Consider the following 17,896-nt stretch of genomic DNA (forward strand, 5'->3'; position numbering starts at 1 on the left):
GCCAAGTCGAAAGGCCAGAGAAGAAAGCTTTCACCCGAGCCTTGATCCCGGCCGCTCACATACCAACCATGGCCCCTGAGCCGGATCAGCCCATGGCGAGACGCACCAATACACGAAGCCGGACAGGGTGCGTATCATGCCGCCAAAAGCATATTCGATGCGATGAGAGGCGCCCATCTTGGTAAGCTACCTTCCTAATGTGTCCATTTACGCGGCCAGATAGTGGATATGAAGACTATCTCGACGACTGCTGTCTGGGAGGATCCAATCACATCATAACAACTTACCCCACGAGGCTTCATCACAAGTCATAACACGTCAGGAACACACGATTAATGATTTTGTCCGACAGCTTCAATTGTAGACTCAAAGAGCAGTCATGTTCGTATGTGCCGAAGATTCCGCTCCGCGAACGTAGAGCTGGCCCTTGCCCTGGCCAACAAGCACCATGGGCCGTTGAGGATACACGACCCGTCACACACCACTCTCATAGCCTCAAGGAGATCGCTGTATCATCAGAGGTGCCATCTATTCAAGTGCTCACAATACCGAGTCCTTTTTACGTAAGCCCGTGGGAAGCTCTTGATCCCTTCGACACTTTGCCCATCAACATGCCCCTTAGGTCGAAGGAACTTCTTCACTACTGTTAGTCTATTCCCTCATGCTAAGCTAGCAATATGTGTTGGCTGTATCTGATCATAGCAAAATAGTTTTCCAAGCTGGCCGCTCTCAAGGTCTGTTACCCGGAAATCCGGATGATTGGTAAGTGTCTATCGCGGTACCCGGATGCGATGTACTAAGAGGCCCTGTAGCATTGCATCAGCTACTTCCGATGCGGATGTCCTGCAAAATACGATGTTGCTGTCCGGTCTTTACTACGCATGGAATAAAGGCGATCTCTCTTCATTTGAATCCACTTTCGTCTCCCAAAAGATCCAGAGCATACGGCGGGTCAATTCTTGGCTTGTCGCCACGCCGCACGAACGAGATGTCATGCGGTGCGCAAAGTACATCAGCACGCTCTGCTTTATAGAGGTGCTGTAAAGCTATTTCGCCCTTATACCCTGCCATGCTGACATCTCAAACTCTTAGTGCTGCCTAGGAAATCTGGCTATTGCCGAATCTCATCTTAAAGGTCTCATGACTTACCTGGATTCAAACTCTTAGTGCTGCCTAGGAAATCTGGCTATTGCCGAATCTCATCTTAAAGGTCTCATGACTTACCTGGATTCACAGCGACCAGAAACCCCCAGTCAACATATGACTGATGACATTGAATTTGACCAGACAAATCGCTACCTTATTTTGTAAGAAACCTCAAATGATAGACTACGATGAGCATGTTCATTGATTCTTTACCTCGCCAGAGATTACAACGTCGTCCAATGCTTGAAGAGCCGCTCAAACGACAGTCTTACTACTTACACCTCATCTCAAGGCAAAAAGCCACGCTCAGATCCTAGAGAGTCAGCCCACTTGACGCACGAATGGCATATTCACGAAGCTAGTGACCAAGATCTTCGTCTCAGGGCCCTCCGAATGGTGCCTCGCTTTTTCGGCTCTGTTCCACAAGGCAGAAAGCCAAAGAACATTGATATGTACCCGATTATCACAGCTCTTCGGAACATTACCAAGCTCGCAGACCTAAGACATGCGAAAGCATCTGCTGACGTAGTTCTTACCACGCCCTGGAAGGGTTGGGATAGTAGTAGCCCATCTGAACTACTGTTCGCAGTAATCAACGCCCATACTTCATCGTTCGCAGACAAAATTCAGCTCCCTTCTCATGGAAAACAAGCTTTCATATCGTCGTGGTCTGGATTCTGCGGGGTCATCGGCATGTATCTGATTGCTGTTCTTGGAATCTGGAATCAAGGTCTGCCGATGGAGAAGCAACTGCACTACCATATACTCCGGATTCTTACACAGGATTTGAGAAACGACTTGGTCCATCTCCAGAGTATGAACCGAGAGACACGCGACACGTGGCTCTGGAAAGCATTGGTCGGGTCATTAAGTGTGGTTCATGCCCAGCTATTTATCTGCGACAAGCGCCTCGATTCCATACTGGAGGAATTGGCCAGCTTCATTCGGAATTGGGCCAAGATCACCGGCGTTGTTGCATGGTCTGGAGCCAGGGAAAGGTTGAGCCGCGTTGTATGGCCAGTCAGTTTAGATCGCGAGGATACGTTTGAGTCAATGTGGGCAAGGCTAATCTAGCGTTCCTCATACCTCATCAGAGAGCTCCTCCTGATTGAAACGAATGTGCAAGGGCCAGCCAAAACGGTCTCACCTGCGTCCAGTGATAGGTCTCCAGTACCCTTGGCAGCAGATGACAGCACAAAAAAAGAAAAACATACAACACCAGGTATTCGCTGGTCGTCACCGACCCAACTACTAATCCGGCCCTCATTGGCTTATCTATGGGAGAGCGGACGGGATCCCGAGTTTTCCAATGGGTATGGTCGTATGTGACAGTCATCACCTTCGATGAACCTCATAGAGTGTCTCCTCTCTGCTCCGCTATGGCACAAATCAGATGTCGAGTTGATTGTTCCCGCTCGCGAGAGTACTAGCAGCTTTCAACTTCGAGCACTTCATAATCAAGACTTCCTTTTCTGGGGCAAATGACTCCTAGTACTGCTCAAGGACCACATGCTTGGCCATTGATACATAGCGCAGTCGTCTTGTTTTCAGTGCTTTGCCGATTTGAGAATCCGTTTGTCGAAACGGTCGAGATCGTAGGCATGGATTAACCTGCCGCCTTCCAGTACGCCCGTTTGTCTGCATAGTAAGCTTTGCTGTTTATAGCTTGACTCGGCATAAGCTGAACCTTAGATAGGTGTTCTGCCGTCTAATGCCCGAAAAGAGTTCGAGTCTGAGACTTGATGGAGTAGGAGACTGACGACGACCCCAACCTAGACCGGGGACGACTAGGGAAAGTATATGTAGATATAGCAACCGGCTGCCAAACCCCTACGCGCATCCAATGCCGGAATAGGACTTATCTTAATACTCAATCACGATGCATCTATTCACTTACACCACAACTGCCGTCTTACTAGCTTCTGCGGCGGCACAGTCTCTCGGAGACAGCCTAGCCAAGCATGGCTCGACCTCAATGCTCCACGGCCTCCTTACACACCTGAAGCTCATGGACAGCTTCGAGAAGGCACAAAACTCCACACTCCTGGCTATGACCGACGATGCGATTATCTATCTCGCAAAATGGGGCCTGAACCTCACCTCCATGGACTCAGACATCGCCAGGGGAATCTTGCAGTACCACTTCCTGGAGGGCTCTTACCTCTCATCGGCCCCCGCACTTCATACAGAGACCCAGCTAGCCCGGTCGTCACTCAAACCATCCTCAGGCCTAACGAACATCTCCAAGGGGGCCGTCGTCAAGTTGACAGCGACCTGCGACGGTTCACACAGTCTACGCGTAGAGTCCGGCGACCAGAAAATTGTACACACAGTCGACACGGACATTCCCCACGCAAACGGCGTCATTCACACAATCAACCAGGCTCTGGTACTCCCTCGTAGTCTGTCAGAGACAAGCAGCCTGGGCGAACTCGACGGGTTCTGGAACGTAGTTACCGAGTCCCGCATGGATGGTGTACTCGAGAAGCTCCGCGACGTGACCGTTTTCCTCCCGAGGAACAAGGCCGTCTGGAGAGGACGCTCGAAACTAGAATCGCTCGACGACAAGGCACTCGAGACGCTCATTAAAGACCACGTCGTTCCGGACCACGTCTTGTTCCACACGTGTTTCTCACAAGAGCCGAGGCTGGTGACGACGATGAGCGGCAAGAAGATTTCCATCAGCGGCGATGCCAAGGGGCGTATCTTTGTTAACCACAAGATGGTGACGATGCAGAATGTGCTCATTAGCGGTGGGGTTGCTCATGTTGTGGATGAGCTGCTGTCACCAGAGACAGGTATGTCTTCTATTCTGCCCAATGCCTCGTAGACTTCCGTACTGACGCAGTTAGATCCCGACCATGACTCATCTCCTGGCCCCATTGGAGCTCCTTGGGGATTACGTGAAGACATTGCTCGGGCTGTCGTTGGGCTCACTGTCATCTCAGGTGTCTTCATCATTGGCGTTATCAAGGCTGTGAGATGGAGAGCCGCCAAGAGGAAGGCCTTTTTGCATTATGAGCCACTGCCAACCACACCCAGCGTGGTTTGGGTGGTGCCGAAATAAGCAAGTTGAGAGCAGGTTGGCTATAGGAGACGGGGGGAAGAGTCGAAGATGTGTGTACTGAAAGAGACAGGTCTAGTCTGTAAAGGCGCTGTTCTATAGCAATGAACTCCTTTAGCAAGTAACGATGTAAGCAAACATGAATGAATAAGGACCCCGAAACAACTACTTTCAACAGCGTCGCACTAGTCGACGGCTGTCCAGTGCATGAAGCAACGAGAGAATGAATCTCCTGACTAGGTTCTACTAGGGCTTAGGCAGCGGACAAGTTGCGGTACTTGGCCAACGTATTGAATGAACTGTGGAAGAGAGAACGTGTCTCAGTCTTATTTTGATAGATGGTCTACCTAGTAAAATCTGTCTTCCCCTGCAGCTGTCCTTGCTGTCATATCCCATAGTTTCGTGAGACTCTTCGACGCCAACGCCGCCCTCTTTCGCATCGCTGCGACCTAACCATCTTCTCGATCTGGAAGGCGACTCTGGGATAATATGGTTCCCTCGAAGTAACCGCGTAAACGCTAAACGATGCAAACATGGGAGATTTTCCTTTGCCCCGGCCTGAACCCCCGGTCCGAGTTTTCCTGTGCCTCCTTACTACCTTGATGGCGTGTAACACATCCCGTGTACACCCTAGACAAAGAGAATAAAAAGAAGAGTAGAGGTATTGAAGTAAGAAAAAGGAGCTTGTCCAGACAGACGACGTAAGTCGAAAAATGAGTAAGAAAAAAAGAAAATAGGTGTGAGGGTATTAGAAAATCTTGCTCGCCAACGCAGACACATCATCAGACTGCGCCAGCTGATCAAAAGCTTTCACCAACCCCATCGCCGCACCCGCCGCCGCACCACCGACGACAACCATCTCCAACCCACCGACGACAGCCTGTCTCACGCACCGGAAGCCAGACCAGCCGGAAACGATACACGTCTTGACGTAGCCAAAAGCGAACAGCGCGACGGCCATGACGGCGACGGAGATGTAGAGCGCCAGGTAGACGTCCTCGGCGGGGACGAAGAAGTAGGGGAACAGCGGGATGAGACCACCGAGGAGGTAGCCGGCGGCGATGGTGAGGGCGGAGATGAAGGCGCGGTTGGAGGCCGGTTCCTGCTCGCAGTGGTGGAATTGCATGAGGAAGTCGATGAGTCGGGGCGAGGTCGAGAGGTGGTCTGTTACGTCTTCGAGGGTCTGTTTGGGCAGGTCGTAAGGTTCGAGAACCTCGAGGACCTGGGCGCGGGCCATGGCCGGGTCGTCCTGGGTTAGGCGGGTGCATTCGCTGCGGGTTTCCTTGTAGGATGCACTGTTTGGTTTGAGTGTTAGTGATAATCCCCAAGACATGATGTCGGAACTGTGGCAAAGGACTTACGCTTCGCTCTTGGCTCCGAGATAGCCACCAAGACCCATTGATATAGCACCGGCAATCAACTCCGCCATACCGCCAAAGATGACAACCTTTGTCTGTCCTAGTGCTGACAGGCCGGCCGTGAGGGCAAAGGGCACCGTCAGGCCGTCGGACAGGCCAATAGTGGCGTCGGAAATCATGCGAGCGTCGAGGCGGAAGCTGCGAGAGTCGCTCTCCGAGACCCTCGTAGACGTCGTTGATGTTTCTGACGTCGCCGTCGCCATGGTCGCCGTCGAGACCGTCCGGTCGCTGGACCGCAGCAGGGGTTGCCTCTCGAGGTCGCCGCCGTCGACGATAGTCTCATCTGACATTGTGCTCTCGGCGCGGCCGTTGATGGTTTTGGCGCGCGTCGGGGGTGGCGTGCGACCGAAGAGGAGGTTCTTCAATGTGACGAGACCCATTTTGTGTGATGTGATGTAATGTGAAGTATAGCTCTTCTCTTTGATATGAGAGAGAGGTAGAAAAGAAAGCAGGTTCCCTGATGCTAATGTGTTATCGAGATGGGAGCGTGGTGTCGAAGTCCAGGTAGGGGTTAATCTGATGTATCTCAATCTTCTCTCGCCCTGATCCTGTAGACCTTTTGTCGAAGCACGTCCGAGGGAAAGAGAAGCTTCTTTCGACTTGTAAATCGGCGAGGTGTAAGCTCGGTTTTTAGTAGTAGAATCGAGAGAGAGAACTCGAGTCCGGGGTAGTGAGACAGGCTTGTTTGTTTTGTTTTGGTTGAATCGAGCTGTTCACAGGTCTGGATGATGTAGTATGAAGTAGTACGAAGGGACGAGATCAGTTGGCATTCCAGTGTCAGATTCAAGAGTGGTGTAAGAGGGCAACTATCCGTCACTTTAAATTCCTCGAGACCTGGGAAACGTTTGACTTTTTTTTTTTTTTTTCTCAAGGTACCGTCTCCCCCCCTTCTTGCCCTTACATATCAAAGCTAAGCAGAATCAAGGTACTTTGACTAGAAGAATGTCAAGCAATGGGGCAACAAAAAACGAAACTTACAAAGCCCCAGAAGTGAAAAAAAGGGCCAAGCTTGCCTCGAGTCTCGCCCATGACAAGCAAAAAAGCAGCCTATGGTGTAGCTTGTTGCTCAATGCGACCCGGAAAGCCATTAGCAAGGGCCCAGTTCGAGCGCCCCCGATCCCAGAGGCTGCAGGGGTCGCAGGCCACCCTGCGGCCCGGTGTTACCATTCGGACGTGTAATCAGCAACGGCCGGTCGATAATTGGCCAGATCCAGAGGTAAGCAGTGATTCCAGCGTTTTTTATTGGCCTGTTGGCTCGGGAGGGCCCCACCGAAGCTCGGGAGTACGGACGGACAGGTACGTATCTCTTATATCCTTAAACGCGACTCGGAGCACCGTGACGGACCAAACTGCATGGTTACCTCCGCTTTACCTTTGCTTTACACAACTACGTTTCCTCTTTTGGGTTTCTCACTGCGTCTACCTTCGCTATTGATTGGTCCGCGGTGCAACCGGCCGACCCTCCGGGGGTCATACGGCCGGTCTTCCGGCGTTTATTTCGCAGCGCCGAGTCGTACTGTGGTAAGGGGGGGCTAATCTTCATCTAGAAGCCTACCATAGTAGTGTAGAGAGAGAGAGAGGACAGGGGGGAAGACAAACGGTGAAGAGAGAATAAGCCTGCTCATCCTGACTGGGGCCATGCAATTGCACGGTCAATTGCTTGCTGCAAAAGGCAGTTGATCGAGAAAGAAAAGTCCGAGGGGGAAATCGCCGCTCGGTGCTCGGCGCCGACGGGAGACGGGAAATTCGAAATCCAAACGCTCTCACTGGCCCGTTGGGTATCCAAAATGGTTCCTGGCTGATCTGGATGCACCTTGTTCACCTTCTTCCGTATTCTGTTCTGTACTACTGACCTGCGCGAGTCGAACCAGAATGGCGACTCTTCCCTCCAGTCACCAGACAACTGGAAGAGGAAAAAAAACGTCACTGGATAACGTGACAGAGCAGCGCAATGCGATTCAATCGAGAGTGAGACAGGTTCTACCTGACATGGCCAAGTCGAGTCGATTTAGAGTAGACAGTGTCTTGTGTCTCTTGGTGGCCCAGGCGCGCACACACACACTTCACCAAGAACGACGTTGCCGTAGAACCCTATCTCACAAAATGTCATAGGTAATGTCGCAATGTCGTCCCTGACTCTTTCAAGACTCATCCCACCGGGGACCCTTTGACTTTATCCCTACAGACTGCAGATTGCAAGAAATACTGCCGTAACATTGGGCCTTATCCGCAAATCACATCCCATGGCCCCTTACCTTGAACTCTTGCTCAAGGACTCGAGAGCCAAAGCGTTGCACGCAGTATGCTTTGACTTTTCCCGACTCTCCATTACAAGCAAAGTTTCGAGCAATTGCCTTTCGGGGAAGACATCCTGTGTTTGCCATGTCTCATCCAGAACGGTAGCTCAAACTCCTAAATTTTTTCCTCTCTCGCTCACCCACTTCCCGACGTGCGCAAGACACACACACAGAGAGACAGAGTGAGAGAGAGAGACACGAGTGTTCCAAACTTTCAAGACAATCTAGATCACAAACATGAGCCAACCTCTAAATTAAAGAGACAAAAAACAATCGTCTCACTTCAAATCTCGATTCCGGCTGCCCGGTGAACACAACACGTGTACGGAAGTACATTCCACAACCTACGTACCATGCCTCTCTGCCTGCCCGGGGTGCCACCCACGCATCTCACCTCACCTCACCTTGTCAAGCTTGCGGTGTGTGTATGTAGCTTTGGACCTCCGTCCAGTTCACTCCCGGAGACAACAGGTGGGGCGGATCGGCTCGAAGACAAGACACTTCCAGTCCCCGACCATCAGTTCGGATCCGAACCACCTTTACCCACACACGGCGAATAGCGGAGCTCGCTGCGTCCCTAGGTCAGCTGAACAGCTTTGCTGGCTCCCTCCCACGATTCGCCACAGGTGACTGTTTGACAAGCATACAAGCAAAGGCACCCATCAACGCCACATGGAATCTTCCATTCACCTACTTTACAAACTTCTTTCCCCATAAATACATCACATTCACCAGCCTCATTCCAGCCACACTTTCTCTTCACAACCTCATCCTCATCCTCATCCTCACCCAAGTTCCAACTCCCATTTTCTACGGACACACACAACCCTCACTCACACACCCCATCCCACACTACGTCATCGCAATGGGTCTCCCCATCAAACTAGGCGTCCCCGTCGTCCCGGAAGACGAACCTACAAAGACACAACCAGCTCAGTCGAGCACCACGGAAACAGTCGGACAGAGCCAGCACCAACACACGGGCCAAGCTACCGGCGCCGGCGCAAACACGGGAGCCGGCACGACCCGCCCCAAGACGGAAGCCGAGCTCGAGGCCGACCGGCTCTACGAGGAGGCCATGGAGGAGGAATACGCCAAGAGGGACGGCGGCTCATAACCAAGTATAGACAATGAACCCAGAAAGATCATGTCTACGAAGAAGACATTCGGTATGAACTTGTCAAAAACAAAATGCAATTATTCATAATGGGTATCTATGCCCAACTATCAATATTACCGTCCCACCTCTCGCTCATCAATGCATGCATCACAACCTCGGCCTTCTTCTCCTCCCCGTACAAGTCTTTGCTTTCTAAGCGATCTGGAACGGGTGCGCCTCCGTGTTGAAAACAAACTTGTTGTCCGCCACTTCGACCTGGACCTTGGCATCCGTCGCCTGGATCAGGTAGCTGTACTTGAGAACCTCGGCGAACCAGAAACTCTCCTGGAAATCGTCGAATGACCCTCCCTTCGGATCCTGGACGTTGGTGATGGACGAGAAGCCGCTTCCCGCGCTGCACGTCTTATTGATCGCCAAGAAAGCGTCCCACGCCCAGTCCTGGTACTTGCTGTCGCCGGTGGCGCGGTAGGCGTAGTAGTAGCTCTCAATGACCTCGGGTCGGAGGACGTAACCCGCGCCGTCCTCTCTGATCCAGAAGCCCGCCTTTTGGTAGAACTCTGTCTGGTTGGCGGGCGGGTCCGGGTTGAGCGTCTTGTTCACCGGCGGCCTGTCGTCTTGCCAGCGGAAGATTTCTGGCCCGATTCCAGTCGCCGTCTGCTTGTACGTCTCGCGGCAGCCCTCGGTCAGCTTGATGCCAAAGTCGACGTATTTCTGCTCCTTGAGAACAAGGCCACCGAGAATAAAGTTGCCTCCATCGAAGCACGCAACTAGACCAATTTTTTAGCAGTCGAACATGGCCCAAAAGAACCGGTTCAAACTTACGATGGCTGCTGACGAATCTCAGGTTCGCGTTGTTATACGCGGCCAAGAACGTCAGGTCAGGCCGAGTAGTCGGGCTCGACGCCAAGAACTTGATCGATGAATCGGCCGCAGCAATCCACCGTTCCTTGTAGAGGGAGAATCGATTCTGGTCGTACACCCACATCTTGATGAGGTATTCATAGAAACTGTCGGTGCCTCCGTTCCAGCCACCGGACCGATCCGCAAATGTCCCGTTCGAGATGAAGACATCCGTACCCAACAGGCCGGGGAACACCTCCTCGTTGGGCTTGAGGAGGTAATTCTCGCCCTTCTGCGACAGGTCCGCATATTCCTTATCCCCCGTCAAGTCGCTCAAGCGAGTCCACTCCAGCACCAAGGTTCCAATGGTCGCAATGCCGTTCGTGTCGGAGCCCTTCTTGCGCGGCTTGGGATCGTAGACGAGAGTATTATCGGGGATGCCGGTTGCTGTATCGAATGCGACTTTGAGATTGTCTGCGAGTTTCTTCGACTGTGCGAGAAGATTGTCTACGCCAGTCTGGTTACTGGCGACGTCTTTGAGTGGTCCTTTCAGCAAATCATGTCCTATCCAGTTGGATTAGCTTTACGAGAGAAACACCACCATTTTACATTGGGAAGCCTGTCTCACCTGCCAACATGCCGCCAAGATATCGGATAGTCGTCTCAAACAAAGAGACCTCGCTGTCCGTCACGTTGAAGTTGATAGTCGGTATAAAGTCTAGAATCTGTCCCACGACATCCTTGTTCTCCATGAGGATGGCAGTACTCAAGGCGTCCACAGCACTCGCACCCCAACCATTCCTACAGCAAAAAATCGTCAGAAAACGGAGTTCTTCGTGTTCTGTCTATTATGGAGCAAAAGACTAAAAAACGTACCGGTCATTCTCGGCCGTGTTGGACACCGGCTTGAGCGTATCATTCGGGAAGGCGAACTTGCGGTACCCGTCCCACGAGCGCTGGAAGGCTTCCTTGACGGCTGCCGCCCTCTCGGGCTGGTTCACATACTGCGGCGCCGCGGCCTGTAGAAGAGATTGAGGGGAGGCCGAGGCCTGGGCGAGGAGCCCGGCGACGGCCAGTCCACGCATTGACAGGTGCATCGTGTTCGCGACGAGAAGCCTCCAAGCTAATTAGATGTCGGTCCTGGGAAGCAGAAAGAGACTGAGACTACAGACGGAGCAGGGTCCGGACGAACGACGAACAACAGTAGGAGAAGGAGAGAGGCTGTGGTCAAATATATATATCTACCGTCGACCGCATTATTGGGGCGCGCAAAGGCTAATAAAATGACAACGGGTCAGTCGGGGGTGTGTTGGAATCACGCAACCCCTAGGAATCGGCAAACTCTGGGAAACTTCGGGAGGGAGGACCTGGAGACTGGGAACACTTTCACGCAGGCACAGCATGAGATGAATAAACTCTGTTTCTCATCCATAGTCCCCCGGACTTTGCGTTCGCCCCTGCTCCATGTCTCATAGTCGGGACCTTTTATTTTCTACACACCAGCTGCCCCTGCTTCATCTCTCCTGCTTCTGTCGGCTTTCTGCGTCTGCAACGTCGGTTCTTGTGTCCATGACTCCATTCGACATGGTAAGTGGTCCTCGCGACCCGGTGTCTTTCCCTTCCCATCTCCGGCTCATCTTCGCCCTCCTGATTATTGTTCCTTTCGATACCACCCTCCACCTCTCCAAAGTCCCACCACCACCCCAGTAGAATGAGACTATGAGTGCATCTAACATCCGGGAGTCAGACGAACTGTTCTTATTCGAACGGGGGTTACACCATTGGTAGGGCGAGTGATGAGCCGTCCACGCGGGCCGAGTCCGCTGGTGGCCGTAATGACTGGCATCAAACACGCGCAGAGATGATCTTGCCCAGGTTCGTCGCTGCTCATCTCGAAATGGCAAAGTCACCAGGCACGGACGTCCCTGGTGAATCAAGCACGTGCGGAGCAGCTGTTGGGGGGAAACTTGGGAAAGGCCCCTTGCCCAGTGCTACCCAAAGTTAAATGCAGCGTTGCGTTGCAGTTGCAGTTGCATACGGGCAGAGGAAGTCAAGGAAACAAATGCTGGCGAGTTGCAATACCCGAGCCTCCGAGGGACAGGAATGGGGGGAAGAAGTTCTGGGCCCTCGTACAATGACCCGACCACAAGGTGGTGTAAGTTGTAAACTTGTTGACCTTCCGTATGAGGCAGTGTCTCCTCGGGACTTTGGAGATGCGCTTCAACGGGGAGTCAATTTCCATGGCCTCCAGATATTGACCGACTGCGGCCTTTGGCCTTGGCACGGGCGGATCAGAAGACTGCTTGGCCATGCCGGTGGCCGCTATACCCGGCTTAATCTAGCCGGGGATGATCGGAGCTACTGATCATTGGATCTCGGAGGCTCTGCATGCTCGGCGTCGATGCAGTGCCTATTTGATTCTCATGTAAGAGCAAGGAGTAGCGCATCAATAGTTTTAGTCCTTTGGCAAGTTGCCCAAGAGTTACACAAACCAAAGATCAAATGTCAATCGTGATAGGGAGAAATGGCGCGGCGTCAGAACTAAGGTCCGCCAGCTCGTCCCATGTCAACCACTTGACTTGGTCAGAAGGGTGACATTGGAGAAATAACAGATGCGTGCGTGACGATCTTCATCTCCAACTCTTGACTTTGAGTTCGGTACCTGCAAACCCGTGTCCAGGCCGCCCCCGCACTGCGCGAACCCGCGAACACAACCTATATTGAGCACAGCATACAGTCCCCCACCTGCTCTGTTGATACGCCAAAGGCAGCGTTGGAGATTCTAGGCAAATCTGACTTGGATGGCATGCTTCTACAGACGGACTTCGCTTTCCTACCGGGCGAGTCGTCTGATGATTGTGTACCGTTCCCTGGTCGGCATCGTCGTGATTGGCCCACCGGCGAACCAAGGGTCGCTTCAGAAGTGCGCAAAGTTTACTTCATCGTTCGATCCGTTCTTCCTCTCGAAGCCGCATTAATGCTCTTCTTCGAATCCCAACGAGTCATGGAGTTTCCTATTCCTTATGCGAAAGGTGCCTCGCGGAACACCAAGGAAAAATGCCATACACGCAAATTCGTCTCTTGTAAGGTGTGCCGTCCTTTCGAAACGTCGATTAGACTTTAGCCCACAATCTTCAAGGCTGTGTTGTGTTTCTGGGGCTGTACAGAAAAGCGGGATAGCCCAGAGGATACAGGTATTCAGCCCTGCTTCCGCAACTTTGCGAGTGCGGCTGCGACCCCGTCTGTAAGTGCATCGTCTTTGGCACCTGCGCTGTCAACTTGTTTCGTCTGCGTCTGCGCCTGCGCCGGCGTCTGTGCTTGTGCTTGTGCTTGCACCTCAGTAGTCCGCCTTGATTCCTCAATAGCGGCAGCGATCATCGCCTCTTCATCGTCCTCGTCCAGATCCGGATTGCCTCTTTCCAAGGCCGCAGGCTTCTTGGGCTGGGTTGTCGTTGGCGTGCCCACTGCAGGTGAGCCTCGTGAAGAGTCCCTCGTAGACATCTCACGAAGCGGGACCCGGCTGAGAGGCACAGCTTGATCCAACCTCGATGCTTGCGACGGCCTCCCGTCCTCGGTGCAGTCCGATCTATCCAGCTGTCGTTTGCCAGACTTTTGTGCTCGGAAGGGCTCCTCGACAGCCTTGACCCATTTGTTGACTTTGACAGCTCCCCAGCCAGCTAGCAGGCCAATCTCTTCGGGATTCGCATTGATGGCGTTCTTCAAGCTACCAAAGTTACTGACCAGGGCAACGGCATCCGACTTGTTGACGCTCCTGGGAACCGTGACAAACTCGACGAGCTTCTCCGCATACGTCGACGCTTGTTGACCGCGGATGGCGTTGAAGTTGGCGTGCTCGTACGACTTGTACAGCTCGAGATATCGCGCGGCCTCGGCGGCTGACCAGCAAAGAATGAGGGTGACGTTGTTGACCAATGAGGTCTTGGACAGCTCGCGCAAGACCTCTTCGTGGTTCGGAATATCAACCATGGTCAACACGAGACGTAGGTTGTATTTCCCTTGAAGATTCCTGATTCTCGTATGGATGTACTCGGGGTGGAGGCGGTGGTACTTCAGACTGAGTGCAGACACCCGTCAGTATGCCATTTAAGTAGGTAGGTAGCTTGAGGGAATTGGTTGAGTAGTGAACCTACCTCAAGAACAATGCACATGTCGTCAAACCAAGACCGTAGTCAGCTAGAATATCGCTGTACTCCCATGGCATCGACTTGAGAGATGCGAGCACCGGGTTGCCCCTCTGCCGTGGAGAGACAAGAATGGCGGAGCCGGATCCTCGCTGGGGAAGGGCCTGGGGAGTCGGTTGGACAATCTTGCCGCTCGCAGAAGCATTTGCAGGCGGTGGTCTATCCAAGCGCTGCGGTGTCGGCTGCTGTATCTTCTGCGGTGTCGGTTGCTGCACACGGGGACGGGATGGTTGAGGCTCGGGGCGTGAAGGTGCCGGGTTCGACGATGCGAGAGCGGCCAGGAAGTCTTCGTCGGCGCCGAATTCATCGTCCATGATTGGCAGTGTTACGTATTTCCTCAATTTCTTGTATGTGAAGGAATCGGAAACCGGGCTCTGTCTGCGCCACGGTGCACGGCGTGGAGAGCAGGAGGATGACAATACGACTGGTGATGTTGAACGAGGCAAAGAAAGTGCACGCGGCGAGAGTCGCGTCAGCGGAAGCTAGGTGTAGGTAGTAGGTAAGGTATGGATCTGTAGAACGTACCTTACCTTTGGCGGGGTCTGGTAGCCAACGCAGCGGTGACTACAGCGGACCACTCGCCCAAACGGTAATTGATGATGCCATCGAATTCAGCACCTCAGCAAAACTGTCAAACTGGTGGGGTTATTCATCTACCTCGCTTCCAGGTTATGTACTCATTGAAACCATGAAACAATAGTAGTTCACATGCCTCACATCTTAAGTTCTTCTCATTTTCAGATTTGAATTGGTGTTGAGTTTTGATACTGTTGTTCTTCTTTACCTGAATCAAGGTACTCTCATGAACTCAGACATGCCATGTCCGAACCTATTCCAACTCCAACGCCGTTGCCCTAACCTTGCGGGTGTCTCCGTACCCAAGTTAACTAACAGTAGATCATTCGCGATGCGTCCTTATATCCTGGCCCCAATTATGCTTCATCGTAGTTGCTCCCGCGAGAAGCCGCATCACTCGTCATCTGGTCATGAAGGGTATAGAGAGCCTTCAACCAGGTATCAAACACCGTCTCTAGGTTCTGCGCGTCATCCGTCTGCCTCCTCGCTTCTAGAACCTGATCCCTCAACCTCTCGTAGGCTTCGATCATGACCCAAACCTGCAGAGACGAGACGTCTGTCCCCGTCTTGTGCGAGTTGTCCAACATGCTCGTCGAGAGCTCGCGCGTCAAGAGGTCCATTGCAATCTGCAGGCTCAGGTTCTGACTCGATCCCCCTTGGGAGGACGAATTGCGATTCAGTCGGGCGCGATTCCGCGGCGGGGGCGGGGGTGTCGAGGGTGGTTCTGGCGAGAATGACAGGGGCTTGAAGTAGATCGCTTCCTCATCGAATGCAACCAGCGTACCATCATCGGACCGTGGTGACCTGGAATACGCCGCCGATGCACGGCGCAACGGCGCCGGTGCCGGCGAAAATATGTCTCGTCGGAGCTGCTCTGCGGGTGTCTCGCCGGCGCTGTGACGTGACCGGGTAGTGGAGGAGGAAATCTGGCTGTGCAACGATTGTCGTGATGGGAAAGGTTCAGAGTGGGCGTCAGTGTATATTGAGCTGGCATCCTGGGTCTCGAGGAGATCTCGGTACTGGTTCGCAATCAGGTCGACGCTTGTGACTTTTTCAGCGGTTTTTGCACTCCTCCCATAGCTTGCGTTTTCCAGCTGGCCAATGGCGTAGATGGGCGTCTTTGCATGGCGTCTCATGCTCGATCTCGTGCTGATGGACGAGGTCGGCGAGCTGAGTGAGCTGTCGAGAGAGGGTCTCGGCGTCAGATTGCTGACGGCTAGGTGTGAGAATTCTGGAATGATGGCTGGCGCTGGTGGTGTTGTGTCGAATGAGACTTTTCGTGGTTTCTCTGGTGTTCTCGGTCTCGCTGGTAGGGGCTTTGATCTTGACTGTGATTTTGATTGCGATTTTGATTTTGGATCTTGAACAGCGTTGCTGTCTCCGAGATATGCGTGCCATTTTGCATCGCTCAGGTCTGGTGACAAACGCAAGGAAGGTTGGCCGATGGTTCCGGCTTGCTGGGCAGCTACTGCCACCCCGGTATTGAGTTTGTTTGATGCCACGGGGTCGATAGGTGCAGGACGTCGGATGGACAGGAGCTTCTTTTGCAATCTGCGCCGTAAGCGTTGTGGAGGTTCCGGCGGGCTATTTGATATTGGGGCTGGCGGTGCCAGTGACTGTGCATGAGGACGGCGATCCATGTTGTTCTGGTTGGAGTATGGTAAAGTGATGCGACCAGGTTGAATGGAGGACTGCGATGAGAAGCGGTATTAAGCCGTTTTTTTGGTCTGGTGGTATAGCAATACCAATGGTTGCGGTAGAAGAGTTATCTAGGGTTTGTACAAAGTCATATATGGGTTGGTTGAAGTTCGCAGTCTGCTGAATTCATGACTCTCTGTGAGCGGCAAATGACGTCTCGGGGAATCAAAATTGAGCGTGAGGAAATGGGCTGTTCCATGCACATGTTGGTTTGTGGGTGTGAGGGGATAGCAAGAGGGAGGGATGTTATAGCATGGAGGAGGGCAAAAGGCAGAGTCAGCGCAGGTATCCACGCGCATGGAGGTCGGGATATGCATGTACGATGATGGAGGCTTTGAGAACTGGACGAGGCAGAGCTCAAAACCGGATTCCCACTGGACGAGCGGGCCACCAGGCATGAAGCGGGCAGTGGGAGAGCAAAAAGGTTAAAGAGGTCACAGAGGAGGGGATACCGGGATGGTGTGTGCAAGGAGTGCAAGGGAATGCAAAGGAAAGGTAGTGTAGGGTAAGAAATGAGATGCCTCACTCTGCTGCGTATGCGAGGCAAAGCAGGGTAAGCTAAGCTCAGAATGATGTGAGGTTGGGACAACACATCGCAGTTGGCTGGGCCTGGACAAGGTAGCCATGCGTTCCTGTTTGCTTCTTTCGCTGTACGTGTGTACGCAGTAGTGGCAGTGGAGAGTGGATATCGAGAAAAACCACCCGAAGGTCGAGACTCGAGGCGAAGCGTTCAAAATCCCGCTCTGTCTGTTGGTGTCACGGTGTTTGCGGCGTGCCGTGAGCAGTCACTGCAAGTCAGTCAGTCAGTCACTGTCAGTTAGGTTAGTTGAGGAAAAACATGGATGGGGAGAATGGAACGTCGAGGGCATCCTTGCTGAGCCCACGTCATCGCATCCCACCTTTGCAACTTGTGCCCCAAGAAACTCGAGGGAAAAGGTGGTCGAGGCTCTGACCAGTCAGGGATATGGCCTGGGGGGTTGGTGGGCTGTCCCGATCGCTGGCAGGGGTCACATCTCAACTCGCATTCGCTCAACGGTGGGCTGTGTGACTACATACGTAGTAGGTATAAGGATGGCTGCGCTTGCAATGGATGGACGGCATGTCGGATGGTTCGCGGTGAGCGGGAGTGAGTTCGGAGTTGGGGTCAGAGATTAGACGGGTGGTATCGGGGGAGTAGTGGTGAGATCTTGCGAGTAGCCTATTGTAGTGATGGGATGTTTCCTTTGTAGTGATTTTCAGTGTTTCCACCAACTCTCTTGATGATCTTGTGGTGACATTTCTTTGCAAGTTGCTGATGGTAAGAAATTGGAACTGCATCTCTACCTTACATAATAATGTACGTACTTACCCATGTACGGAGTACGTACTATCGGCAATCAGGCGCTCGGGTCAGGCAAAGACCCAAGAGAAGGCGGAAAGTCGGAAGGCTCCCGTCTTGCCCGTCGCCGACTCGCCGTGTGGGTGGATTGGCCCATGTCATCGAAAAGCCTCACCACTTTGGTGTTCGCAGTATGCCAGTAATACTGTACCTACTC

General features: G+C 52.9%; 7 protein-coding genes across 7 annotated transcripts; 3 read left to right on the forward strand and 4 right to left on the reverse strand.

Moving 5' to 3' along the window:
- Positions 1–5: 5 nt before the first annotated feature.
- HER10_EVM0011881 (uncharacterized protein) lies at positions 6–2,220 on the forward strand (the record flags this gene model as incomplete). The annotated part of the gene is made up of 6 exons (XM_035483163.1): positions 6–181; positions 353–645; positions 711–762; positions 813–1,035; positions 1,168–1,307; positions 1,368–2,220. Exons 1-6 carry the CDS (start codon positions 69–71, stop codon positions 2,218–2,220), a joined length of 1,674 nt encoding a protein of 557 aa, XP_035334449.1. The 5' UTR covers positions 6–68.
- A 615-nt stretch (positions 2,221–2,835) lies between these two features.
- On the forward strand, positions 2,836–4,213 carry HER10_EVM0001585 (fasciclin domain-containing protein; the record flags this gene model as incomplete). The annotated part of the gene is made up of 2 exons (XM_035471329.1): positions 2,836–3,944; positions 3,999–4,213. Exons 1-2 carry the CDS (start codon positions 3,026–3,028, stop codon positions 4,211–4,213), a joined length of 1,134 nt encoding a protein of 377 aa, XP_035333735.1. The 5' UTR covers positions 2,836–3,025.
- A 363-nt stretch (positions 4,214–4,576) lies between these two features.
- Positions 4,577–6,422, reverse strand: HER10_EVM0012788 (integral membrane protein DUF125). Its single transcript, XM_035482173.1, has 2 exons — positions 5,572–6,422; positions 4,577–5,505 (listed from the first exon to the last, which is right to left on the reverse strand). Exons 1-2 carry the CDS (start codon positions 6,006–6,008, stop codon positions 4,959–4,961), a joined length of 984 nt encoding a protein of 327 aa, XP_035334504.1. The 5' UTR covers positions 6,009–6,422; the 3' UTR covers positions 4,577–4,958.
- A 2,218-nt stretch (positions 6,423–8,640) lies between these two features.
- On the forward strand, positions 8,641–9,148 carry HER10_EVM0001070 (uncharacterized protein). The gene has a single exon (XM_035470831.1). It carries the CDS (start codon positions 8,791–8,793, stop codon positions 9,040–9,042), a length of 252 nt encoding a protein of 83 aa, XP_035333694.1. The 5' UTR covers positions 8,641–8,790; the 3' UTR covers positions 9,043–9,148.
- A 56-nt stretch (positions 9,149–9,204) lies between these two features.
- HER10_EVM0007681 (glycosyl hydrolase family 47) lies at positions 9,205–11,055 on the reverse strand. Its single transcript, XM_035477230.1, has 4 exons — positions 10,762–11,055; positions 10,514–10,686; positions 9,868–10,449; positions 9,205–9,812 (listed from the first exon to the last, which is right to left on the reverse strand). The coding sequence occupies exons 1-4, from the start codon at positions 10,980–10,982 to the stop codon at positions 9,238–9,240; spliced, it is 1,551 nt and encodes a 516-aa protein (XP_035334133.1). The 5' UTR covers positions 10,983–11,055; the 3' UTR covers positions 9,205–9,237.
- A 282-nt stretch (positions 11,056–11,337) lies between these two features.
- Positions 11,338–14,569, reverse strand: HER10_EVM0002242 (DNA repair protein rad10). The gene is made up of 2 exons (XM_035471962.1): positions 14,037–14,569; positions 11,338–13,960 (listed from the first exon to the last, which is right to left on the reverse strand). The coding sequence occupies exons 1-2, from the start codon at positions 14,399–14,401 to the stop codon at positions 13,084–13,086; spliced, it is 1,242 nt and encodes a 413-aa protein (XP_035333779.1). The 5' UTR covers positions 14,402–14,569; the 3' UTR covers positions 11,338–13,083.
- Positions 14,570–14,799: 230 nt separating this feature from the next.
- Positions 14,800–17,250, reverse strand: HER10_EVM0007801 (uncharacterized protein). Its single transcript, XM_035477345.1, has one exon. The coding sequence runs from the start codon at positions 16,301–16,303 to the stop codon at positions 15,020–15,022; it is 1,284 nt and encodes a 427-aa protein (XP_035334142.1). The 5' UTR covers positions 16,304–17,250; the 3' UTR covers positions 14,800–15,019.
- Positions 17,251–17,896: the final 646 nt, after the last annotated feature.

The sequence above is a fragment of the Colletotrichum scovillei genome (assembly GCF_011075155.1).
Source record: "Colletotrichum scovillei strain TJNH1 chromosome Unknown Contig00005, whole genome shotgun sequence".
NCBI classification, from domain to species: Eukaryota; Fungi; Ascomycota; class Sordariomycetes; order Glomerellales; family Glomerellaceae; genus Colletotrichum; species Colletotrichum scovillei.